Source organism: Triticum aestivum, chromosome 6B (genome assembly GCF_018294505.1).
Source record: "Triticum aestivum cultivar Chinese Spring chromosome 6B, IWGSC CS RefSeq v2.1, whole genome shotgun sequence".
NCBI lineage: Eukaryota > Viridiplantae > Streptophyta > Magnoliopsida > Poales > Poaceae > Triticum > Triticum aestivum.
In genome coordinates this window covers 418,638,659-418,666,180 of record NC_057810.1, presented here as the reverse complement: position 1 = coordinate 418,666,180, position 27,522 = coordinate 418,638,659, and the positions used below count along the sequence as shown (strand labels likewise).

General features: G+C 46.7%; 1 protein-coding gene across 3 annotated transcripts; it reads right to left on the bottom strand.

Moving 5' to 3' along the window:
• Positions 1–18,230: 18,230 nt before the first annotated feature.
• LOC123137315 (uncharacterized) lies at positions 18,231–26,903 on the bottom strand. 3 transcript variants are annotated; one of them, XR_006468064.1, is made up of 8 exons: positions 26,737–26,870; positions 26,524–26,562; positions 26,083–26,156; positions 25,585–26,000; positions 25,237–25,494; positions 25,103–25,163; positions 20,152–20,313; positions 18,231–18,529 (listed from the first exon to the last, which is right to left on the bottom strand). XR_006468064.1 is itself a non-coding variant. In XM_044557021.1 (7 exons), the coding sequence occupies exons 3-6, from the start codon at positions 26,089–26,091 to the stop codon at positions 25,157–25,159; spliced, it is 690 nt and encodes a 229-aa protein (XP_044412956.1). In that variant the 5' UTR covers positions 26,092–26,159; positions 26,524–26,562; positions 26,737–26,903; the 3' UTR covers positions 18,231–18,529; positions 25,103–25,156. The 3 variants fall into 3 exon arrangements, 2 of the variants coding, with proteins under 2 accessions (XP_044412956.1, XP_044412955.1); XM_044557021.1 differs by lacking the exon at positions 20,152–20,313 and having other exon boundaries at positions 26,083–26,159; positions 26,737–26,903; XM_044557020.1 differs by lacking the exon at positions 20,152–20,313 and having other exon boundaries at positions 26,737–26,868.
• Positions 26,904–27,522: the final 619 nt, after the last annotated feature.

The following is a 27,522-nucleotide window of genomic DNA, read 5'->3' as shown; positions in this document are numbered from 1 at the left end:
GTCATACTTAATTATGTAGATCATGATATGCATCTGAAACCAAGTCTAAAATAAAGTCCGGTGGCACCATTAGCCACCATATCCATCTAGAGAGCATGTCTAGGGCTCGACTATAGCACTAATATCCATCTACCGATATCGCACGTAGCAAGCATACATCCATAACATAGAAAGTAGCAACCATAGCATACTTCTTACATAAAACAGAGGGTGCCCTAAACCATAGCATAGGGCACAAACTATTCCAAAATTAGCTTGTTTTTGTTCATACAATATACGGAATAGGGCCACCTACAATTCAAAAAAAATATTAGTTTTTCTTCTTCTCTTTTGAACATCAACATGGCTCATTTTTCTAGATTTAGTTTCCTTTTTGACACTTCAACTAGTCCATTATCCGCGCGTGTGAAAACTTGACCCTACTCTAAATGGGCCATTTAAACTTGACCTACACAAGTACACACCATGAATATAACAAGACGAATGGGCTACCCTCCAACCATTTTTACAAGGCTAACCCTAAAACGTGCTTGTTTTCATTGAGCGATACCCTTTCATTGATTTATTTAGCATAAGGGCTCGCGTATGGCACCATATAAATCTAGCGATATCTCACATCAAATAAGATAGAAATAGCAAGCAAAACACAGATAACCAAGGACATATCAAATAAGGGTAGCAAGCATAACATAGTTCTTAAGGGATAACACGACAGAGATAACAAGTTCACGGTACAACCAACGACATAATTAAGATAGAAATATATAAATTATAAAAAGACCTAAGACCCTAGGGCATGACAAGCTCACGAGACCGGGACTTCACCACCATCTTCATTGCTCCTCCTCTTCATGCCGTCCTCGCCGATGTAGTAGGGGGGTTGTGCATACCGTCGTGGGTGGGGAATATGCAGTCGAAGTTTGTGAAGATGTTGTGGGTTATGAATGCGATGAATTCGCATCCACACCAAAACACCTTGCCAAGGAGGTAGAACACATCAAATCTGTTGGTGAAGGTGACGGTGAGCCCTATCGGCGGAGTCCTGGAGTTTGGACGCACTTCCTCCAGTCGAAACATCACCGGCGAGCCTGCCGGGAGGTGGGCGAAGCCCGCACCGAGGAACAACTAGGCAAACCCCTTTGCACCCCTCCAGCGTGAGAACGCCCACACGCGGAGCATCCCCTACACGACGACTTCGGATACCGTCTCTCCGGCACGGTTGGTGGGAGCTGGAAGGTGGGGCCGTTGTACTGCATCCTCGCCTCGCTTTGAGAGTGCTCTGGTTTTTGGTGAAGAAGAGAAGGGGGCAGCGCAAATGGATGTGTGGAGAATAGGTAGAGGGGTGGTGGTTTAAATAGGGAAAGGGGAAAGGAAGGGGAGTGGTACCAGCCGCGCTTACGTTCAAGCGAGCCGCGTCGATCGATCGATATGCCACTTTAATTGCCAACAGGTTTTAATTGCCAAGTTGAATAGATGTGGGTGGATCAAAAAGTGTGAAACAATGATCTACATCGAGGAGACACGCATGGGAGATGAGATGAACCAGCGGCACCGACTCCCGTGAAAAAGAGGTCGGTCAGAGCATCGTGGCGGCGGGCAGCGGCACATGCAGGTAGGCTAGCTACGTGCATGCATAGCAGGCTAGCTAGACATGTCGTGCATGCATAATAGGCTTCTGGCGTTGCGGCCTACGCACGGCCCAACGGGCGAACAACGGCACCGTCCGACGCGACCCCGCTCATCAGGTCCAACGGGTGTGACGCCCTCAATTCAATCATTCACTAATCATACACGCAAATGTGTATGATCAAGATCAAGGACTCACGGGAAGATATCACAACATGACTCTAGACACAAATTAAAATAATACAAGCTTTATATTACAAGCCAGAGGGCTCAAATACATAAGCTCGAAAACACAAGAGTCAGCGGAAGCAACAATATCTGAGTACAGACATGAGTTAGACGAGTTTGCCTTAAGAAGGCTAGCACAAAAGCAACAACGATCGAAAAGGCAAGGCCTTCTGCCTGGGAGCCTCCTAACTACTCCTGGTCGTTGGCGGCCTCCACGTAGTAGTAGGCATCCTCAGTGTAGTAGCAGTCATCGTCGAATGTGGCGTCTGGATTCTGGGCTCCACCATCTGGTTGCATCAACCGGAAAGAAGAAGAAAGGGGGAAAAGGGGGAGCAAAGCAACCATGAGTACTCATCCAAAGTACTCGCAAGCAAGGATCTGCACTACATATGCATCGGTATCAATGAAATGGGCTGTATCTGTGGACTGGACTGCAGAATGCCAGAAGAGAAGGGGAAAGCCTAGCCTATCAAAGACTAGCATCTTCAAGCAGCTCCAAGCATCTTACACCATTCAGAAGAGATAAGAGTAGCATAAAGAAAAGTAGTAGTAGTGTTATCAACCTCGGCCAGAGATCCTTTCTCGACTCCCTGCGAGAAAGCAATCCCACAGCCATACTATCCATTTCTCACCACAATCCAATTCTCATCACAAGTATCTAGTTCTAGTTGTATCGATCGGGATACAACTCCAAGTGTCTGTTACCGTAGGCAGGCTATCGATAGATGTTTTCTTCCCTACAGGGGTGCACCAACTTACCCACCACGCTCGATTAACTCCGGCTGGACACACTTTCCTGGGTCATGCTCGGCCTCGGCCAAACAATAGGCCGCAAGCCTACCTAGGCTTAATAGAGAGGCCAGCACGCCGAACTAAACCTATGCCCCCAGGGGTCATGGGCCATCGCCCCGGGAACTCCTGCACGTAGCATGGGCGGCCGGTGAGCATACCTAGCTACCTCCTTAAAAAGGTAGGAGCTTACCAGTCCAACCCGGTGCACTTCGCTCAGTCGCTGACATCTAATAAGCTTCGGCTGATGCATACGACGCAGAACGCCCATACAGTGCCCACGTGATGGTTAGTGCTATCAGGCCAGAGGCCCCTCGGATCAAATATCCAAATCGTAGTGGATTAGGAATGCGCGGTAACAAGTAGAGACTCATGAAAGATGTGACCCCATTGCCCCGTTTCGAGGACTTGCGGCAAGGGCTAGGAATGCCCGGCCACGCCTCGTAATTATCTCGCGGGCACCCTCCAGGTCAACCCGTCTCCACATCACTCGTGGGTACCCCTCAGAGTCGACCCGCCTGTCCAAGTAACAGTTGTAAAGTCCAAGTATCCGTGTGTCCAAACATCAAGGGGAAAACCCGTGGAATCACCCCCGGTGAATTCCACTCGATGTAATCATCAAGGCGAACGTAAGAGGATCCACCCTCAAGGTTTAGACTTGAGGGGTTGCACGACAGAGTCGTATCGGAAGTGGTTAAGGAGGAAATCACCCTTGATGACCACGACCGAATAGCTACACTACAAAGATCTCATCAGGAGTGATGTAAGAGGTTCCGCCCTCGACACTCGACAGTAACTCTGCAGAGTCGAGCAACAAATGGGGCGTGATGTGATTTGAGGTGTCGGGCTCTGGTCGTCGATCACGTTGATCAAGTCGTCGATGATGAAGCAGGGGCAACAAGGACAAGGTGGGGGGTCACTGATGGATCACTAACCAACCTGTACTAAGCAGTTTAGGATAAGCAGGTAGGTAACAATAAGCAGGTTACAAAAGCAGGCTATGCATCAGAATAGGAGCAAACAATAACAGTAGCAAAATCTAATGCAAGCATGAGAGAATGAAATGGGCGATATAGGGATGATCAAAGGGGGGGGCTTTCCTGGTTGCTCTCGCAAGGAGGGGTCATTGTTGACGTAGTCGATCACAGGGGCAGCATCAGTCTCGGTAAGGTGAAGGGGGAACTCAACCGGGAATGTATTCCCGGTTCTGGACCTGTGTCACACAGAGGACCGGAGGGGGAATGTTCCATGTTCAGATAGTTACAAGCATCTAACAGGTAAACGGACCGTGTATCCGGATTCGTCTTGTTTTTCTGAGCAACTTTCATGTAGAAAACATTTTCATCCGAGTTACGGTTTATTTTATATGATTTACCAAAGTTTTAAAACATTATTCTGAAATTGTTATTATTTAATTTAATTCGGAAAATAGAATTACAGCATCAGCCTGACGTCATCATGACGTCAACAGTCAACTGAGTTGACTAGGGTCAACCTGACGAGTGGGACCCCACTTTCACTGACACAGTTAGTTTAGCAGTTTAGACTAAACTAATTTAACTAGTTAGTTAGCTGGGGCCCACTGGTCAGTGAGAAATTAGGTTAACCTAATTAATTTTGTTAATCTAGTTGATTAAGGGGGCGGTGGCCCACCAGTCAGTGGCACGGTGAGCCCAGTCAGCACGGTTGACTGGTCAACCAAATTGACTGGACCCACATGGCCCACTATCATCGGCAACGTGGAGGACACATGGCGCCACGTCGGCACCGGCGCCAGAGTGGCTCCGACGAGCCGAAACCACGGCGGAGCGGCCAGTGGAGCGTCGGGATTCGCCTACGGGCGTCCGTTTTTCACTCGACTTGGCACGCTCGAATGGGAAGATGACGCCGCGTCCAACCGGAGTGGTTACGAGGCCGGAGGTGGATGGAGGTGACGGCGGTGAGCACCACAGCGGACGCCGGACATCGGGCGTCGCAGGAATCTAGGCTATGGTGAGCAAAAAGAGTGACACGAGGTACCTACAGCGTCTACGTGGGCCAACAAAGCGAGTGGGCATGCGCGTGTGACCAACGGGACCACGTCGGCCACGTGCGTACGCGACAGAGGGCTCGACCACAACGGGGATGACGACTACGGGTACGAACGTCAATGAGAAGGGCGGGGGAAAGAAGGCAGGGGCTCACCGTGACCTACAGGTGAGCAAAGCGGGCTTGGGGAGAGCTCGCCGGAGCGAATCACTGACGGAGTCCGCCGGGCCAAGGGGGAAGAAGACGGCGATGTGGGCGCTCCGTTGCTCCCCGGCTCCAGGTGCTTGGTGTAGGCGGCGTAGACGACGTCGACGGAGAGTATGGGCAGGGAGGCGCGGTGCGGGGAAGAAGGTGGCCGTCACTATGGCGTGGCCATGGCGTCGATGGTGCTCGGGTGAGGTGAGTGGCCGAGACAGAGAGGGGGGAGAGCGGGGTGGACCTAGGAGGCAAGACAGGTGAGTGGAGGTAGGTGGGAAGGAGGTCGAGCCGTCGAGGGGAGGGGTCGACCTTATCCTCTCTGGGGAGTCGCCGTCGAGGCGGCCCGACGGGGCTCACCGGAAAATTTAGTTAATTTTTCCACATATTTAGTTAATTTTTTGACCCTGGTACTGACCAGAAAATGGCCAGCAATTCTAAAAATAGAAAACGGGCTGCAATAAATTCCATATGAATTAAAAAATGAGTAAAAATTATAAAAATAATAGCAAATGGGTTGTACATGCCACATATTTCGAGGCTGACTTGTTTATGCAAGGCTTTGTCAGTGAACACACGATTCTAGCAGCAGTGACTATTGGATGTCCATCCAACGGCCGACGTGCTTCTTCAATCTCTGATCTTCCTGCTCCAGCCGCCTAAACTAGCGCCGGCAGGACTGCCTGCTCCCTCCTCTTGTGGCCCGCTGTGATGCCGCGCAGGCTTCCCCGGCCCACCCTACTCCCTCCGCTGGCCTGGCCGCACGCAATCAACTTCCTCCTTATTTCGCGAAAAAAAATGATTCCTCCCACTAACATCTAGGGCGCATCGGTTGGGAGGCTGACCTGTGGGCCTACTAAGTTGACGCGTACGCAGGGCTTGTCAACTTAGTCAACAAATGATTCTCGCAGCAGTAACCGTTGGATTTGAATCGAACGGTCCTACTGCTTCTTCAATCGCTGCTCTTCTTGCACCAGCCGCCCAAACCAGCACCAGGGAGACCGCCTGCTCCTGCCTCCAGTGGCCGGTTGTGCTGCCGTTGAGGCCTCATCGCCCCCAACTACTCCCACCGCTAGCCAGGCCCTGCGGCAACGGCAGCCTCACACCGCAGCCGAACCAGTGAACCCTCATACTCCTCTCCGCATGGGCATCCACAGCCGCGTCTTCTCCGGCTCTACGTCGTCCACTTCCTAGGCCTCGCCGTCGTACACCGCCTTGGTACTCTCGGCGCGGCGTGGTCAATGTGGTCAACGGTATTCCATCGAAAGAGTACTGTACATGGAGAGGCTGACAGCTGGGTCCACGACCACAGCCTAGTCTTTTTGTGATTTGCCAAGTAAGTCGCTTTGTCAGGCCTGTTGGGCTGCAAATCTTTCAAGACGAGGAGAGCTTTCATTCGGCTGGCCGAGAAAATGGCCCATCAGTAATGAGAAATGGGTTGTACATTTTTAAAACACATCAAACCGGCAATTAGTTTCAAATATCTTTTTTTCATTTCGAGATTTTAAATTACATTAATTTTTATGCGTGGAGAATTTGTTGGATTTTATATTGATATACATTTATTTTTTAAATCAGTTTGAATGTGAGTCGAAATTTCAGGATTAAAAACAGTTCGGACCGCACCGAAATATGCAAAATTTTGTATAATTTTTTAACCGTGGCCACAATATGGGCTGTAATGCTAACAAAAAGAATATGGGCTCGAAAAAACCTTAAGAATTAGCAAATGGGTTATAAATTATTACAAATAATGGCAGATGGGTTGTATGCTGTTTTCCACAGATTTGAGGCTTTCCTAAAAAAAGATTGACGCACAAGCAGTGACTGTTGGATGTCCATCGAACGGCCGTCGTGCTTCTTCAATCTCTGCTCTTCCTGCTCCAGCCGCTCAAACAAGCGCCGGCGGGACTGCCTACTCCATCCTCCCCGCGGCCGGCTGTGCTGCCGCGTAGGCCTCACCGCCCCACCGTACTCCCATCGCTGGCCTAGCCATCCCTCTACTCACCCACACCTGCTGTTATTCTCCGGCGACGGCAGACGAACCATAAAACCCTCGTACAGTCGTATTCCCCTCCGCGTGGGAAACAACTGTTGAGTCTTCCCTGCCTCCGTGTCGTTCCCTTCCTAGGCCTCGCCGTCGTCCACCACCCTGGTGCTCTCGGCGCGGCTTGGTCAACGTGGTCAACGACCGACATGCATCTGAAGTAGACTGTACGTGGAGAGGCCGACAGCTGGGTCCACGGTCGCACGCAAGGAAATGCCTCCTTATTACGCGCAAAATAATGATTCCTCCACCTGACATCAGGGACCCACCGAAAGGGCCTCTGTATTTCGCAAAAAAAATGTTACCGCCGCTGACAGCTCTGACCCACCAGCTATATCTTCGCACGCAAGGAAGTGCCTCCTTATTACGCACAAAAAATGAATACTCCCCCTGTTAGCTGGGATCCAGTATAGTGGCAGGCTGACTTGTGGGCCTACTAAGTTGACGGGGACGGAGGGCTTTGTCAACTTAGTTAATATGCACGATTCTAGGTCCAGTGACCGTACGATGTCCATCCAACGGCCGTAGTGCTTCTTCAACCTCTGGTCTTCTTGCTCCAGACGCCCAACCAGCGCCGGTCGTGCCTCATGCTCCTGCCTCCCGTGGCCGGCTGCGATGCGGCGGAGGCCTCACCGCCCCCTACTACTCCCACCGCTGGCCAGGCCATCCCTCTACTCACCCACACCCCCTGTTATTCTGCGGCGACGGCAGCCTCACACCGCTGCGAACCAGTGAACCCTCGTACTCCTCTACGCATGGGCATCCACTGTCGCGTCTTCCCCGGCTCCGCGTTGTCCCCTTCTTAGGCCTCGCCGTCGTCCACCGCCCTGGTGCTCTCGGTGCGGCGTGGTCAACGTGGTCAAGGAACGGCTTCCATCGGACGTGGACTGTACGTGGAGAGGCTGACAGCTGGGTCCACGGCCGCAGCAAGGAAGTGACTCCTTATTACGCGCAAAATAATTTTTCCTCCACCTGACAGCAGGGACCCACCGGACGGGCCACCATATTTTGCGAAAAAAATGTTTCCCCCTGACTGCTGGGACCCACCAGCTACATCTTCGCACGCAAGGAAGTGTGTCCGGGCAAAAAAACAATTCTCCCCCCTGACTGCTGGGACCCACCAGCTACATCTTCGCAAGCAAGGAATTGCCTGACAGTCGGGACCCACCTGGTCGAAGCGTATGTAGTGTTGTCATTTTGGTCACGAACGTGTACATACATACTGGTCGATGTAGAGGCGTGCACGTGTCATAGTAGAGGCGCGCATGTAGCATGTACACGTACGTACAGCGGCCACTGTGGAAGAAAGAAAATACGGCCATGTATCTGTACATACGGGCGTGGTCTTGAACGCCTACTCGCGCATACGTACGGCCAGGGCTCGTGTACATGGCTGGGTCGGAACGGAGAAACAGCGTCGTCGTCGTGTTCATGGGGAGCCAACCGGCTGGGTCAGAATGGAATGCGTCGTTGTGTTCATCGGGAGGGCTTGGACGGAACAGGCGATGGAAACGAGGCCTGGCGTACCGCAGAACGGAGGAAACGGCCTTGTGTTCGACCGGCCACGTTCGAAACAGGATCCTATTCATCGGGAGGGGTCTGGCGTATCGCAAAACGGAGGAAACGGACCACCTACGGTCGAAATGGGGGTCATGTTGATCGGGAGAGGTGTGGCGTACCGCAAAACGGACGAAACAAACTTGTGTTGGAGCGCTATAGTCGAAACGGGGGTCCTGTTCATCGGGATGGGTGTGGCGTACCACAAAATGGGACCTCCTCCAGCTTCCATGGGCTCCTCTTCATCCAGCCTCCACCGCGCGCTACTCCACCGGCTACTGTTCAACCACCCCTCCACGGGCACCCCTCCACCATCTACTGTTCATCCAGCCCTCCACGGGGTCATCCTGTTCATCCATCCCTCCACACCACGGGGTCCTGTTCATCCAGAGGCAACACCACCGCTCACTGTTCATCCACCCCCCCCCCCCGCAACGCTCACTATTCATCCAGAGAGGTAGCATCGATCAGCTTCAGTTAGCAGCAGTAGTGAAGGAATCGCTCGATTGGGTTCAGTTAACAGCCATCGATCAATCGCTCGGGTTTAGTAATGCGTAGCCTGCAGTGCAATCGCTCGGGTTCAGTTAGAGCCCAACGCCTCGCTCGGGTTCAGTTAGAGCCAACGCCTCGCACACACGCGCGTACGTGTACGAGAGAAATGCGCATCGCTCGGCCCCCGACCGCCCACCGTAACCGGGAACTCCTCGAAATTTTCCTTGCCCTCGCATCTACCGCAGTTTTTTCCGTCATGGACGGCCCAAAGAATGTCATGCAGCTGTGCCTCCGGCCTGCCCAGGATGAAAAACCCATTTTCTGTCATGATTTTTTGTCATAGAAGTAGGAGCCCACCACATCTATGATGATACCGGGTTTTGTCACAATTATCGTCATAGAAGTGTCATATGTATGACAGAAAAAAAATTCGTTTGGCCCAAAATGTCACGGATGTGTCTTTTTTTGTAGTGACTTAAGGCACAATGTGCACTCCACGACACAAGTTGCGCCATTGCCGCATGCAACCGCCATAGGCACGAGCAAGAAGAAGCACTTAGCGATGAAGTTCAAGAGAAGATTGATCAATCACGAGTGCATCGTCAAGTTCCTCAAGCTCCTCCACAAGCTAGACAAGCTCATCCACAAGCTCGACAAGAACCTCAAGTTCACCAAGAGCAAGAAGACAATTGAAATCCCCACGACAAGAGCAAGTTGAGGGAGACAATCCTCCTCGTCAAGGACGTCATCACCCTCGACCCCAACACAATGAAGAGCAATGCTACGGCAAGCTAAAGTTCACCATGCCCAAGTTCACCGGAAGTAATGATCCCGAAGAGTACCTTTCATGGGCATTGAAGGTTGACAAAATATTCCGCTTGCACAACTATGAGGAATAGAATAAGATTGCTATGGCATCCCTTGAGTTCCAAGACTAAGACCTCATTTGGTGGGAACGGGTCCTTGAGCGCCGTGAGGCAAGAGGTGAACCACCCATCACAACTTGTGCGCAAATGAAGGACGTCATGAGAGCACGTTTTGTGCCAACCTACTACAACTGCGACCTCTTCAAGAAACTCCAACTCCTCAAGCAAGGAACAAAGAGCGTTGAAGATTACTACAAGGAAATGGAGATCGCCATGATTCGAGCAAATGTCACAAAAGATGATGAGCAAACTATGGCACATTTCTCGAATGGCCTCAATCATCCTATCAAGAAGATTGCCGACTTCCAACCTTACTCCAACCTCATCGAGCTAGTGCACCAAGCCACCAAGGCGGAGCGACAAGTGCAAGATGACTTCAAGTATGCCAAGTTCTCTTCCAAGTCCTATGGCTTGTCCAACACCCAAGCTTCAACGACTCCAACACCATCTACCTCAACCAAGCCTTCTACAAGAAATGGCGACAAGTCAAGTTACAATAAAACTTCGACAACTTCAAGGCGTCCTCCTACTACAAGCAACTTCAAGCCGAGAGCTTCATCATCATCTACTCCAACCGATGAGACCATCAAGACAAGTTCCATCAAGTGTTTCACATGCGGCGGCCGAGGCCACAAGTCCTTCGAGTGTACCAACAAGCGCACCATGATCCTCAACGACGACGGAACATATGACCCCATGAGTGAAGAGGAGATGGAAGCCCTTGAGAAAGTGGCCATGCACCGGCATGTGAATGAGGATGAAGATGATCAAGTCTTTTGTGACGAAGATTCGATCCCCGCTCTCGTTATCTCCAAGGTCTTGACACTTCAACATCAACAAGACGAACACCAAAGATGCCATATATTCCACACTAAGGTCGGTATCAATGGAAGGTCTATGAAGGTCATCATCGATGGAGGGAGTTGCCATAACTTGGCGAGTGAAGAACTATGCTCCAAGCTCCAATTGGTCAAGATGAAGCACCCACACCCCTACAAGGTCCAATGGCTAGGCGACTCCGGCACTTCCAACTCGAGCATATGGTGCAAGTTTCCTTCAAGATAGGAGCATACGAAGACACTTTGGAGTGTGATGTCATTCCGATGTCCGTTTGCCACCTCCTTCTTGGACGGCCATGGAAATTTTACCGCGACGTCATCCACAACGGGCGTACCAATCATTGTAGCTTCAAGATGAAGTGAAAGGAGAATGTGCTATGACCTATGTCTCCAAGCCAAGTGATTGCCAACAAGAAAGCCACCTATCATGGAGAGAATAGTGAAAGAGCGAACCACCAAAAAGAGAGTGAGCGCCACAAGCCCAAATTGAGTGCCTCCACGATGAGTGACAAGAAAAACCTAGTAATATTTGCCACCAAAAGTGAGATAAAGTGTGTGAGAATCCATCAAGTGTTATGCACTATGTCCTTTTGTGCAAGGACGAGGCACCAAAAACTAAGACCTCTCACAATCTACCTTTAGTGTTATCTTCTCTATTGTAGGAATTCCAAGATGTATTCCCCGACGAGCTACCTCCGGGTCCACCTCCTCTTCGAGGCATCGAACACCGCATCAACATCATCCCCGGAGCACCTCTTCCTAACAAGGCCCCCTACCGCGTCAACCCCGAGGAAACCAAGGAGATCCAACGGCAAGTACAACAACTCATAGACAACGGCCATGTACGTGAAAGCCTGAGCCCTTGTGCTGTCCCGGTAATCCTTGTTCCCAAGAAAGATGGTACATATCGCATGTGTTCCGATTGTCGTGTATCGTCCTATCAATGCTATCACCGTGCGTTATCGTTACCCCATTCCATGCCTAGATGATATGCTAGATGAGCTTAGCAGAGCCACCATTTTCTCTAAGATTGATCTTAAGAGTGGCTATTACCAAATCCGCATACAAGAAGGTGATGAATGGAAAACCGCATTTAAGACCAAATTTGGCTTATATGAATGGCTTGTTATGCCAATGGGTTTATCTGAAGCACCCGGTACTTTCATGCGAGTCATGCATTTTGTTCTTCGCCCCTACATTGGCATATTTGTTGTGGTCTATTTCGAAGATATTCTTGTCTTTAGCAAATCTCTTAAAGATCACGGCACCCACCTTAGAACCGTTTTACAAACTCTTAGAAAGGAGTGCCTTTATGCTAATATGGACAAATGCCTTTTTGGTGTTGATAAGCTTGTTTTCTTGGGTTTTGTAGTATCTTCTAAGGGTGTGCATGTTGATGAATCTAAGATCAATGCTATTAAAACTTGGCCACAATCAACCAATTTGCAACAAGTGTGTAGTTTCCTTGGTTTAGCCGGTTTCTATCGTAGATTTGTTAAGGACTTTAGCATCATTGCATCCCCTTTACATGCTTTGAGTAAGAAAAATGCACCCTTTGTTTGGGGACCATCTCAAGATTTAACGAACTTAAAATTTTGCTTACTCATGCTCTCGTGCTTGCGTTACCCAACTTTGACAAACCTTTTGAAATTCATTGCGATGCTAGTGGTAATGGCATAGGAGGTGTGTTAACACAAGAGAAGCGCCCCCATAGCTTACTTTAATGAGAAACTTTCCGGAGCGCAAGTCAATTATCCCATCTATGACAAAGAGCTATATGCTTTAGTGCGAGTTTTGCGTGAGTGGGAACATTATCTTCGCCCTCATGAATTTGTCATTTATACCGATCATGAAACGCTTAAGTACCTTAAGGGTCAAACTAAGTTGAATAAGCGTCATGCCAAGTGGAGTGAGTTCATTGAGTCATTTCCTTATGTCATTAAATACATCAAGGGCAAAGAGAATGTTGTGGCCGATGCTCTTTCCCGCAAATGCATGCTTGTTACTAAACTTGAATTGAATGTCATTGGCTTTGAGCACATAAAAGACTTGCATGCACATGATCCTACTTTTGCTATTCCTTATGCCAAATGTTTGACGCATACATCTTGGGAACGCTATTACATCAAAGATGATTATCTTATGAGAGCTAACAAAGTATGTATTCCTGAGTCTTCTCTTCGTTTGTTACTTTTGCAAGGATCTCATGGAGGACTAATGGGACACTTTGGACGCGACAAGACATTCGCAACACTCTCCAAGAACTACTTTTGGCCCAAGATGTTTCGCGACGTCTCACGTTTCACCAACCGATGCTCTACATGTCGCGAAGCTAAGTCTAAAGCTCAACCCCATGGTCTCTATATGCCACTTCCTATTCCATACCACCCATGGGAAGATATTAGCATGGATTTCGTGCTTGGTTTGCCTAGAACTAGAAACGGCAAAGATTCTGTGTTTGTTGTTATGGACTGATTCTTTAAAATGGCTCATTTCATCCCATGCAACAAGATAGATGATGCTTCACATGTTGCAAATCTTTTTTGTAGGGAAATCTTGCGACTACATGGAGTGCCAAAGACTATTGTCTCGGACCGCGACGCCAAGTTCTTGAGTTACTTTTGGAAGACCTTATGCGCCAAGCTCGGAGTCAAGCTTTTGTTCTCCTCGGCATACCATCCTCAAACCGACGGCCAAACGGAGGTGACAAACTGAACGCTCTCCACTCTACTATGTGTGTTCATCAAGAAGAACATCAAGGAGTGGGAGGAGTGTCTACCCATCGCCGAGTACGCCTACAACCGTGCAAGAAATACGACTACCGACAAGTCCCCCTTCGAGATCGTCTACGGTTTCAACCCGTTGTCCCCATTGGACATCCGTCCTATACCACTACAAGAGTGCATCAACATGGACGCGAGTGCACTAGTGAACTACCTCAAGAAGATGCATGAAGATACAAGGCACACCATCGAGCGCCAAGTACAATGATTCGCGACCAAGATCAACTTCAACAAGCAACCCATGATATTCAACATTGGAGATCTTGTGTGACTACACCTTCGCAAGGACCGCTTCCCCAACAAACGCAAGTCCAAGCTTCTACCGCGAGCTGATGGACCTTTCAAGGTGCTAGCACGCTACAACAACAATGCTTACAAGATTGATCTCCCGCGAGACAATTACTCTGTGAGCGATATCTTCAATGTCAAAGATCTCTATCCCTACCATGGTGATGAGATTTCGATCTGAGGTCAGATCTTTCCCGGTGGGGGGGGAGATGATGCGGAGCATCTCACGGTCATCCCCATGGACACTACCTCAACTACCCAAGCTCCAAGTGGACCCATGACAAGAGCTCGAGCACGTGCTATTCAATCCGAGGTGACATCTCTCCTACTTGAGCTTCCCTTACATTCGGATGAGACATGGCTACCGCCTAAGTTGAAAATACTATGTGTGATCAGGTACAACGCACAAGCCACGGAGCCGAGAGCTGGGGAAGAAGGAATAGGTGACAATTCTCTGCTCAGACCGAAACTTCCGGCCAGAGCCCGGAACCTCCGGCCGACCCGAAACTTCCGGCCTCCGATGACCCAGACGAGCCAGGGCATGCCAACTCTCTAGTTAGCTCGGAACCTGACCCGGACCTTCCGGCCTCTAGAACCTCCGGCCCTCGGACGCCGACCCAGCTACCATCGTGCCAACTCTCTGGTTAGGTCGGACCCCCCCCCCCCGGACCTCGGCCCGGTACCTCCGGTCCCCGGAACATCTGGCCTTGCCTGCGCGCAATGACTCGGGCCAAGGCCCATGTACCCTTTCGCCCCCTAGACTATATATACCCTTCTTCTACCTATGTTTTAGGGTTAGCAAAGTAGTGGCTCATTTGAGAAGCTTTGCTCTCCACTTGATCCCTTCTCCATCGGAGTTCATGACCTCTACGGAGAAGATTCCCCAAGTGGATTCAAGACCCCTCACGAGAAGACCCCTCAAGACCTCCTCACGGAGAAGAACTTGCTACTTGTATCGTCCCTTGTTGATTGTGGATCGTGTATATCTTTGTGTTTCGTGGATCTAGCACATGTGTAATCGAATCTTGTTGGTTTGAGTGATTTCTCCCGTGTTTCCCCCGTGTTTCCCCTCGTGTTCCTTGCGGGATTTGCTCCAATCGTGAAAGATCGGGCATCTAGGGTTCTACCCTACATCATATTAGGAATCCAAAAATAAGGACTGAGGGTACTATACCGTATGGCATGCTATGTATTTTAGGTGAACCAACAAATTTAGGTGATGCACTCGGAGACTCTAGATGGAGAAAGGCAATGGATGAAGAGTATAGTGCATTGATGAAAAACAAGACATGGCATCTAGTGCCAAATCAGAGAGGTAAAAATGTTATTGATTGTAAGTGGGTATATAGAATAAAAAGAAGGCAAATGGCTCCATTGACAGGTACAAGGCACGTTTAGTTGCAAAAGGTTTTAAACAACGCTATGGCCTTGATTATGAGGATACTTTTAGCCCTGTTGTAAAAGCTGCAACTATATGGCTTGTTCTAGCCATTGCCATATCCGGGGGATGGAGCCTGAGACAGCTAGATGTACAGAACGCGTTCTTGCATGGTGTTCTGGGAGAGGAGGTCTATATGAGGCAACCACCACGGTATGAAAACAAGCAAACACCTCACTATGTTTGCAAGCTTGACAAAGCTCTTTATGGTCTGAAACAATCACCTAGAGTATGGTTCTCAAGGTTGAGTTCACAGCAGAAGCACCTTGGTTTTGTTCCTTCCAAAGGAGACATATCTCTCTTTATTTATAACAAGGCAAACACTGTGATTTTTGTGCTCATATATGTTGATGACATCATAGTTGCAAGCTCCTCAAAAAACGCCAATGATGCTCTCTTGCATGACCTCAATTCAGAGTTTGCTTTGAAGGATCTTGGTGACTTATATTTTTTTTCTTAGGTATTGAAGTTAAGAAGACTCAATATGGTATTGTGTTGAATCAGGAAAAATATGCCACTGAACTTCTAACTCGTATGGGAATGAAGGATTGCAAAACTTCACCTACACCATTGTCTTCTTCAGAACAACTTTCAGCATATGAAGGAGAATCACTTAATGAGGAGGAGAGCACAAAATATAGAAGCGTTGTTGGAGCCTTGCAGTACTTGACTTTGACACGACCAGATATATCATTTGCTGTAAACAAGGTTTGTCAATATCTGCATGCTTCTACCTCCACTCATTGGACATCTGTCAAAAGGATTGTATGATACATTAAACACACTGTGACTTTGGGACTTCAGTTCAAACGTTCTAATTTCATACTTGTTAGTGCCTTCTCTAATGCTTATTGGGCAGGATGTAGTGATGACAGAAAGTCAACTGGAGGATTTACAGTGTTCTTTGGTTTAAACCTTATTTCTTGGAGTGCTAGAAAACAAGCCACGGTGTCTAAGATCGAGTACATAGGCTGAGTACAAGTCAGTAGCAAATGCAACTGATGAAATTATTTAGTTGGAATCATTGCTTCATGAGTTAGGTATCAGGCAACATCGTACATCCTGTCTATGGTGTGATAATTTGGGAGCAACTTATTTTTCTGCTAATCCAGTGTTTCACGACAGAACTAAACATATTGAGATTGATTTTCATTTTGTGCGTGAAAGAGTTGCAGAGAAGAAGTTGCACATACGGTTTATTCTATCCAAGGATCAAGTGGTAGATGGGTTCACTAAAGCCTTGCCAGTCAAGCCGTTTGAAGAGTTCAAGAGAAATGTCAATATAAGATAGTTTAGATTAAGGAAGGGTGTTAGAGTTTGAGTCGGATACTACATGTAATCTTAACTATCTTCCCTCCCCGTATCTATCTCTATCTCTCTCTCTAACGAACCAGGATCGATCTCTACCATCCGAGTCTTTCTTGTATGCCACGGCACGGGCTGTTTTGCCCTTGATATAATAAACGCACGCGGCTCTCGAAGGAGAGAAGGAACGCTTCCCAATATCGTACTCCCTCCGTTCCCAAATAATTGTCTTTCTAGCCATCTCAAATGAATTACAACATACGGACGTATGTGGACATGTTTTAGAGTGTAGATTCACTCATTTTATTCCGTATGTAGTCACTTGTTGAAACCTCTAGAAAGACAATTATTTAGGAACGGAGAGAGTATTACACTACGATCTGGTTCATGGTGATGAAAGTGGACCTGAGGAGGTTGAATACCACCACCGCAAGAAGGGCCTGGAGCTTACGGTGACATGGACGGCATCAAGGCGGCCTACCAGGAGTAGTCCACGCCCAAGGCCCCAAGCTGGAGGGAACCGTTGCCGATAGCGCACACAGACACTTCGAGGACGCGCTCGTCTCGCTCATCATCAGCAAGTAAAATACACAAACCCGACGGACATGTTCTGCTGCTTCCTCCGGCGGTGGTTGCCCGTCGTGCGTGCTCCTCATACCTGGTTGCGCCCGTGCGTGTTCCTTATGCCGAGGAACAGAGCAACATGCAACATAAGGAACCCCCACAAGACCCAGGTGCCCGCCGCCGCCGCACCTCGCATCTAGCATTGGCCCAGCAGCAGGAGGTCCGCCCTCCTCCAACTCGCCGGCAACGAGCCTCGTGTTGACGTCCTAGAGGATGCGTGCCCCCCGCCGATTTCCACTCGAACCTTTCCTTTTAGAGCAGCGAATTCTTTGTGTATTCAGATGGGGACACCATGGCGCTTCGTCACGAGCAACTCCCGTGGCGCTCGAGCTCCTCGCGTATATATAGGTAAAATAAAATTTTGTTTCGGATGCGTTAACGATTGGTTTGCGCCGTCTATTTCCTAAGCGATGTACAATGGTTTTTTTTCTTAACAATGGTTGATAAGATAGTTTTTATCTTAAGTCTTGCATGTAATTTAGATATCTCTTGGCCTTATCTTCAATAAACAGCTACTCCTTAAAAACCTGATGAGACCTTGTGCTAAAAGATCATCTCTTCTCTTCTCTTAAATAAAAGAAGACAAACATTTTCCTATAATTTTTCCCTCCTCTACCTCATCATTTATCCTATTTGTCATTTCTAAAATAAAACCATTGTACATGCCCTGGCGAGTTGTGATGGGGCTACAGCCACCATACTAGTATTCTTTAGTATTGTCCTTTGTGTTGCCCTTGTATTATGACAAATCTGATCATATCTTTCTCTCGTCTTGCAACAGGACTGATTTTTATCACCGGAATTTTGCAGCTGGCAGCAAGATTATGTGCACGATTGAAGATAATCTCTTTTCCATCTAGTATGAGAAATGCCTGAATACTTTTTGTCTCCACAGAACCAAAAAAGACATGTGATGCAGTGTTTACCTTTTCATGTGCGAGCAATGTGCAGTGGAAACCTTGAGTAATTTAGTTATTTATATATCAGTAATTCTAATTGTAGGAGTTTCATACTTAGGCCTGTCGCAGCTCACAAATTTTGTTGTCATCCCAGCGAAGACAGAGAAGACAGTACTTGCTAATTAAAGTACTTTGAAGAACCAAATAACAGATTTCTAACAGCAACGTTCATAAGCGTTATAGAAGTCTTCCTAATAAAAGCATTAACCAAAATAATCTCTCACGCACACGCCACTTCCAAGCAAAATTGCACGCATAAGCTCATGTACACCAACAATTAAGCACTATACGAGTCTTTCTAACAAAAGCATTAACTAAAACTAATGCCAAATAAGCTCTCTGCAAAGCTAGGCATTATCTATTAATCTTAGCAGAAAGGAGCCGCATCAGCAGTCACCGGTATCACTGCAAGGTGAAAAGTACAAAAAAGTTAGTATAATACTCCAGAAGTAGTATATGGGTTCTGCAAATAAAACTAATGACACATTTTTCTCTATGGACAATGATTATTTGCTTCTAGAGAAGAAAACATAGGCAATGTAATCAAACATGCTAAAAAGGGACGCAGCTTCAGTGACTTCATGAAGCTAAGTCTCACCTTGACTTACCCCTTTATCATCATCCATTAAAAATCCGAAGTACCAGATTGACCCATATGAAATAAAAACTTAAAGTGTTCAGAAAAAATAAAAAAAAACAAATAAATCTCAAATGTTTCATTTTATAATCTGGGAAAGTTTCAACCCACTTGGATGTATGGTTTGTGATTAAATAGCCTTTTGAGCTCAAATAAATAAAAAAATGTTTACTCATAAACGATACATCCACATGGATTGAAACTTTCACATAATACAATACGAAACATTTATGATTTATTGGAATTTTTCGATTTTTCTGAACACTTTAAAATTTCCAGTTCAGAATATGGGTCAATCTGGTATGTCGGATCTTTAATGGATGGCTGATAAAGGGGGGTAAGTCATGGTGAGACTTGGCTTCATGAAGTCACTGAAGCTGCGTCCGCTAAAAAGATATGCACCATAGAGTGATGCGTTGTTCAGAGAAGAAGACAAAAAATGCACATAATCAGTTTCAAGCTCTTTGTGTCGTGGTTTGTTTACAAGAAAAGGCACCAGCATCTATGTTTTCATGATTCAGTAAGCATGTACAAAAGATCCAGCAAATTAAATAAAGCAGCAGCAGTTAACATCAAGAAATAGTGGTGTCAAGAGCTACAACTTATATGAAAAGCAATTGGTTTATAACAAGACAAATTATATGTGTATACTGACCACTAAGTGAGTAAGTGGGATTGCAGCAACCAACACTGGAACAATTAAACATGAGGACATATACAATCCAACTCTAGAAGTATAATGCTCTAGCTATTCAAAGGGAAGTTAAGAAACGTCCGCCCACCCTGTTCTTACCATGCTGTCATGTATAAGGTTCTTGCTGCTATTGTGTAACCTTTAGGCTTTGCAAAGTCTATGTATGTTAGATTGAAAAACATGTCCACAAATTCTTTAGAGTGGGTTGAGCATGATCTACACTAAAATTCACTGGTACTGTTTTATTTGCATTGAAGCGAGGTTGTGAAACATGCTATATCCTGGAGAGAAGATAAAGTGACTCCCTGGTACCAAGGACGAGTGTACACCCCTTTACTGCTAATGGATAAAATTACACATCCTGCTTTTTCCATCTGAGCGCAAGGTTTGCGAGTCGACAAGTCGTTCCGAGGTTGAGACTCATAGACTAAGCATAACTAATCGACACTAGTCGACACTAAAGTTGTGACTCATAGACTAGTCGACACTGAGCGGGAACACTAGGTAAGAGGAACATTTGGTAACTCTAGCCCAAACGGTTTGCCATGTGCCAAGTCTACCTCGCTCTCACCCGGCTGCTCTAGAGGAAGAAATTCAGTTGCACAAGGTAGAATTCAACAGGCTTATGGCTGATCGTCATGCTGCACAAAGCTGAAGAACGGATGGATTTACCAAGGAAAGGAGCAAATCGGTCACCTGAACATGATCATCGTAGAGATTAATGACAAGAAAGAAGCTTATATCAGCGCGCATGTTGACAAGAGAAGCTTGAAGCTGAAGTTGGATCAAATGAGCCTTTGAGGGTTGTGCATCTTCCTGGTGAAATCGAGAAGCTCCTTGCTGTTAGAAAAGAACTCTCTGCAAAGGTTGAGTCATCATGCAGGAGCTTAGTAGGGAGAGATCAAACAAACAACATGAACTTACTCACGCAAGGTTCATAACCCGACACAGAGTCTCTTTTGCTGGACCTGACTCTTAGGTATCACAGTAAATCGTTTGGGGACTGGAAACTTTGAATATCATTGGTTTATATAACTGTATTATTTGCAAAGAATGCATGAGAATTGTAGCATGCAGAAGGGGAATTTCGCACAGGTGTATTACTGGGATCGACTACAGTGTTTGTAAATTCAGTTATCCTTTCTACATGTATTTCCTTTTTTCTTTTTTTTACTGACATATTTTGTATGGATTTGAAGTTGTACATGCACAATATGGTAAGGTTGGCAGCAAATTCAGATTTACAAATCTGGTACCTCACAAGACAAGACTTTGCATGGGTTTCTATGAAACAGGTCACGAGGCAATCAATTCTTTTGTGTTGTTACCACTAATGGACATGCTCACAGCTCTTGGCCTAATAAAATATCGATGCGTCTAATATTGGTAGGTAAGTCGGCAGATGACAACACACATGTCAATGGATAAGCAATCGGCGTTGATAATCAATCCAGGTTTGCAAGCTCATCTGATACTAATTAGTGTCTCAGTATTTAATGGTTGGAAAACCTTTTTCTTTTGTAATATCCATAGTATGAGACCAAATTTAACTCCGCCTATGTCTTCTAGGCATAGCCGGTCCCAAGCCCGGGTAAAGGAGGAGGGTTGTGATAGGCTTGGCGAGCCAACGTAAAAACTAGCCAGTCCCATAGGTATGAAACCCATTTGAGCGAGAATAGTACTAGGATGGGTGACCTCCTAGGAAGTCCTCGTGAAAGGGTTTCATATCTAAGGGTTGTGATAGGCTTGGCGAGCCAACGTAAAAACTAGCCAGTCTTTTGGGTATGAAACCCATTTGGGCGAGAGTAGTACTAGGATGGGTGACCTCCTGGGAAGTCCTCGTGAAAGGGTTTCATATCTAGCCTACCCCAACTTGTTTGGGATAAAAGGCTTCGTAAGTAAGTAAGTATAGTATGAGACCAAATTTATTGTTTTAGTTCAGTATACTATTCTTTGTTCTTCTATAAATGGAACTTGTCATTGTCTTGTGTTTTGCTTGATGATGTTTCAGTTCAAGATGGCACATGGTAATCTATCTAAGAAAAGTGACACACTATTATTTAAGGACTCAAAGGTATGCAACTGAATTCATTGATAGATTTAGCTGCCATCCTATCTTTTGTTTGTTTGGGTTACCTGCAAAAGAGATGCTTTACAACAACAACAACAACAACAACAAAGCCTTTAATCCCAAACAAGTTGGGGTAGGCTAGAGGTGAAACCCATAAGATCTCGCAACCAACTCATGGCTCTGGCACATGGATAGCAAGCTTCCACGCACCCCTGTCCATAGCTAGCTCTTTGTCGATACTCCAATCCTTCAGGTCTCTCTTAACGGACTCCTCCCATGTCAAAATCGGTCGACCCCGCCCTCTCTTGACATTCTCCGCACGCTTTAGCCGTCCGCTATGCACTGGAGCTTCTGGAGGCCTGCGCTGAATATGCCCAAACCATCTCAAACGATGTTGGACAAGCTTCTCCTCAATTGGTGCTACCCCAACTCTATCTCGTATATCATCATTCCGGACTCGATCCTTCCTCGTGTGGCCACACATCCATCTCAACATACGCATCTCCGCCACACCTAACTGTTGAACATGTCGCCTTTTAGTCGGCCAACACTCCGCGCCATACAACATTGCGGGTCGAACCGCCGTACTGTAGAACTTGCCTTTTAGCTTTTGTGGCACTCTCTTGTCACAGAGAATGCCAGAAGCTTGGCGCCACTTCATCCATCCGGCTTTGATTCGATGGTTCACATCTTCATCAATACCCCCATCCTCCTGCAACATTGACCCCAAATACCGAAAGGTGTCCTTCCGAGGTACCACCTGGCCATCAAGGCTAACCTCCTCCTCCTCACAGCTAGTAGTACTGAAACCGCACATCATGTACTCGGTTTTAGTTCTACTAAGCCTAAACCCTTTCGATTCCAAGGTTTGTCTCCATAACTCTAACTTCCTATTTACCCCCGTCCGACTATCGTCAACTAGCACCACATCATCCGCAAAGAGCATACACCATGGGATATCTCCTTGTATACCCCTTGTGACCTCATCCATCACCAATGCAAAAAGATAAGGGCTCAAAGCTGACCCCTGATGCAGTCCTATCTTAATCGGGAAGTCATCGGTGTCGACATCACTTGTTCGAACACTTGTCACAACATTATTGTACATGTCCTTGATGAGGGTAATGTACTTTGTTGGGACTTTGTGTTTCTCCAAGGCCCACCACATGACATTCCGCGGTATCTTATCATAGGCCTTCTCCAAGTCAATGAACACCATATGCAAGTCCTTCTTATGCTCCCTATATCTCTCCATAAGTTGTCGTACCAAGAAAATGGCTTCCATGGTCGACCTCCCAGGCATGAAACCAAACTGATTTTTGGTCACGCTTGTCATTCTTCTTAAGCGGTGCTCAATGACTCTCTCCCATAGCTTCATTGTATGGCTCATCAGCTTAATTCCACGGTAATTAGTACAACTCTGAACATCCCCCTTGTTCTTGAAGATTGGTACTAATATACTCCATCTCCATTCTTCTGGCATCTTGTTTGCCCGAAAAATGAGGTTGAAAAGCTTGGTTAGCCATACTATCGCTATGTCCCCGAGACCTTTCCACACCTCAATGGGGATACAATCAGGGCCCATCGCCTTGCCTCCTTTCATCCTTTTTAAAGCCTCCTTCACCTTACTCCTGGATGCGCCGCACAAAACGCATGCTGGTCTCATCAAAGGAGTCATTCAGTTCAATGGTAGAACTCTCATTCTCCCCATTGAACAGCTTGTCGAAGTACTCCCGCCATCTATGATTACACGGCCCAAAATTTTGCTGGCATAGAGGCATGGTAGAAGCTAGCTTCTCATAAAAAAAATTCAGTTTCATTTATAATTTTAGATGCGTTGTGTTTTTTAGGAGCATCCGGGATATTTTTCTCCCGTTGCAACGCACGGGCATACTTGCTAGTTAGCATATCATGTAGATAAAATTAAACTACCAATGTGGAAGCAAGTAGCATGTATCATGCTTGCAAATCGTAGCCCTCGATACTCTTAGTCGTGGGTCTAGGTTGTGCAGAGCCTCCAATTCCAGCACCAGGTGTCCATCAAGGGACTTGATCATATGAACCGGCCATTCTTGCTGTACCCCGTTGAGCCAGCACGGTAGAGAGGAGACTGCCATGGACTGCGGTGGGTGCGGTGGTAACCAGGTGTGGGGTCCAAAGATGGAAGGGATGGCCAGCAGTGGGAGGGGCTGAGCAGTTGGCGGCCAGACAAGCTGAGTCGGCAGGCATGGGAACTCCAGAGGTGTCGGTGCAGTTGTTCTTTTGGACCCCGCCATCTCGCAGCGGGCGGCGGCGGCAGGCTTGGCATCTAGGTTTGGGAGGTGACAATTTGGAGACAATTTTGGTGCCTTGGAAACCAATTTGGCGCAGGAGGGTACCTCTCGCACGGGCTGAAAGCGGGCTCTATTTTCTCGTACCATGCGCTGTAGCCAGGCGACAGATTAAGCGCCCACTTCGCTCTCTCTCCTCATTTCTCTCTCTTCCACTTAGGATTTTGATGACCTGGCACATGCTATAGCCTGCTGATTAGGCCTTATTAGACTTGCTCTAATGAGACATCATGCCATGCCACAAAGTGACTAGCAATGGCATGACATGCTACAAAAGACCCAATTAATGGATTGCTCCATCTTATGTGGCATTTAGGCATTCTTTTAGTCAAACTCAAAGCATGCCACAAAGTGACTAGGCATCATATGATGCTACAAAAGATCCAGGTCATGGATCACATGCCATAAAGAGACTCAGCATCTCATGTGGACATTATCAGAATGCCCCCAAGTTATTATAAATCTCTTGGAAATCCTTATTGCCTACACACTGAACACAAGGCTTTAATCCTCAAATTATGTTTTTGATGATGAAGTACTCCAATATTGTGGAAGGCCTATAAATCATGTATGAAATAAATATGAGAATTTTGGAAATATAAAAGAGTATTTTCAGAAACCTCTATGCTAAATTGTCCCACTTGGAGATGCTAACCACCGGCAATTATAATGGCTAATTTTATGGTCGCTTTGGAAAGCTTTGTGCCTAGGAATTAAGACTGTTTCCAAGACAGCATGGAAATCACTTCTCCCTCTTAATTGCAAACTAATGTGAGAGGTGGGTCACCACCCATAGTCTTCATTGCATAGTAGTAATAGGTGTCTCATTCAAAGATTACATTTTGAGATTGCCTCCCAGCAAGCACCCCAAATAACAACTAGCACTACTTGACATGTCACAATAGACAAACCACAAATATTTGGGAACATAACTTAAATGTAGGACATAAATATGAAATTTTCTTTCACAACATCATCATCATCAAGGTCAACTTTAGAGTCCAATGCCAACTTGAAACCAATAATCCTAGTGAGAGGTCATCATAACATAGCCGTCTTTTTTTCTTGCATTCAAACAGTAATAAAAAATAAATTTAACAATCCAAGTGAACTGGTAGTGATCTACATCCAATTTAGATTACTTCACTCTAGATTCAGTTCAATTGGATTATATAGAAAGTAGAGAGAATGGAAATAGATGCTTAGTTGAACAACTGTTTATAATAGTACAAAACAACCAACTAACCTATTATAAGATTATCCTTATCCATAACTTGGAGTTACACAGCTTGCCCTTCCATCATACCCTAGAATGAACAATGATTAATTGAAATTACCAACAAAAACATTGTTCAAAGTATCCAATTGAGTATCGTGTACCTCATACATTCCGGCACACCAAATCTTACGGCACGGCGTACAAACACCACATCGTTTAGTGTGTTGTCCCTACTCACTGTGGCAAAGGAGTGTACTAATCCCACAAAAAGTCCATGCATATCAAATACTGGAGCACCATCGATTTTGTCGAAACCAAGGGCAGGGAGAACAGGGAAGCCCATGGTGAAAAAGTCTTCACTAAGAGCAACAGAAGGTGGCCTACCCCCACCGAATGCACAAGCATCATTCTGTGGGATACTTCACAATATTCCAAAGAATATAATTAGTAACAAAGCTAGTAAAAGGAGATGCAGTACCACACACACATGTTCAAGAAAACACACGTACATTACTGTTGTACTGTAAGTATTCCACTCGTCGGCTTTGTCTTTGCATATTAGGATAAGCTCAGAGTTTCTAACAACATCACCAAATGCAACCGCAGGAACGTGCTCTTGGACTGATACCTTTAAAATAAGGTAATCCAAATGGTTTGAATGGAAAGTAGCAGGACCCTTGTGTCCATGATTATAGAATCGTACACCAAAAGAAGCCTTCTTTTTAAGTTTTGTAGAAACGAGCAATTTTTTCGAGACACAGACAAAAACCTCCCCTCTCCCTGCTGGTGCAAAGACAACAAAGCCCACCCTGTATCTGTATTCTGGTGCTCCAGGTGTCCCGCTAGGTGTGATGGACACAACTTGAGCGAGAGAAGCACTGAAACCAGCAACAGCAGTGTCTAACTCCGCCCTTTTATCAATAACCTAAAAATTAAATACTCGTTTATGGTTAGCTTAGTATGCAAATAAATAGATGAATCACAATAGTGAAAACGCACATACTAACCGGAGCCATTAAGAAAGGAGGGCTGCGAAAGAGGGGCCGTGAGGAGAGCGGGCTGCCACTGGATCAGTCAAAATCTGCTACAAGACCATAACAGCAGCAAAAATCTAGTCAGGCATTATCATAAGAGGAAAAAAATGGTTGCTACTTGCTACATTACCATAACAGCAGGAAAAATGTGATACATGATCATACAGACAACAGCAAAAATGTGGCAGCTACATTACCATAACAGCAGCAAAAATGTGATACATGATCATACAAACAGCAGTATACTTTGCAAGTTCATACATGCATTACAACTTCATAAAAGCATAACTGAATGTCCCCATCACAACAGCCATCATGAATGAAAAAGTTCATATAAATAATGAAAGTTTCTTTTAGTTAGAATTTAATATCTACAGCACATCACATAGTCAGATGTAAAGAAAAACCACATACCCTCAACCCACTGGATGGTCAAGCACAGATAGAATCAATCTGCAAAACAGAGAAATTGGTTATATTCACTGTAAAATGGAGTTAGGATAGATGGTATTAGGGTTAGGGTTCAAGTGGGGGCTAGGGGGAGGCGGTGAGGAGAGGGGTGAGGGCGGTGGGCGGACGGAGATAGGAGGAGAAGGCAGGAAGGCGGCGGGAGATGGGGTGACCAACCTGCGGCGCCGCCGTCGAGGCCGCGCCTTCTTCACTCGTCTCTTCGCGAACTCCCGCGTGGTGGCGCTGTGTTTTCTGTTCCAGGGGGGAAACGAATCGGTAAGGGCATCCAATGCCACGCGCAACGCCCACCGTCCAGGGATCGGCAGTTCGGCCCTGAATTCCGGGCGTCCCTGGCGGAATGGACAAATCTGACCTTCACTCGGCAAATTTGACAATTTTGACTTCGGAACGAAATCAATTCACAGAGTGAACTGCCAGTGAAACTATTTCACGTCTCTGATCTTTTTGTGTAGCGCCCGCCACGTAGGCGCCACACCCCTACTGTGCAGCGCCTACCTCTGGGGCGTTGCACACCTGTCCATCGTGGCAGCCCTTGGACCCGCACCCAGCAGTGCAGCGCCTCAGAGCTAGGCGCCACACATTTAAAGTGCAGCGCCTGGCGCTCGGGTGCTGCACTGTGGATTATCCAGCCACTCGACTGGCCCCCCTCCCCCTGCCCCACTCCCCCCACCCCACACACCCGAGCTTTGCCCCCTCTCCCACTCTCTCCCCCTCTCAAATCCTTTCTCAAATCTTGCAAATTTTGCACTTTTTTCCGTGAATTTCAAAGTCAAACCCTCCCTCAAGGTAATCTTCTCTGATCCCCTTGTTTTGATCCAAGTAATGTTATCATTTTGCTCATTTGTTGCTAGTTTGGGGAAACCCTAGTTTTGTTTGGATCTAGAGATTTGCGTGAAGATGTGAGATGTTTGTTTGCCAATTTCCTATGATTAGGCTTTGTTA

Bases quoted from the DNA above. Each gene is read 5' to 3' on its own strand.
- LOC123137315 (XM_044557021.1), bottom strand. The intron at 25,495-25,584 runs GTACGTGTGTTT...AATATTGTGAAG, and splicing joins ACTTACAGTACAACAGTAAT to TATCCCACAGAATGATGCTT.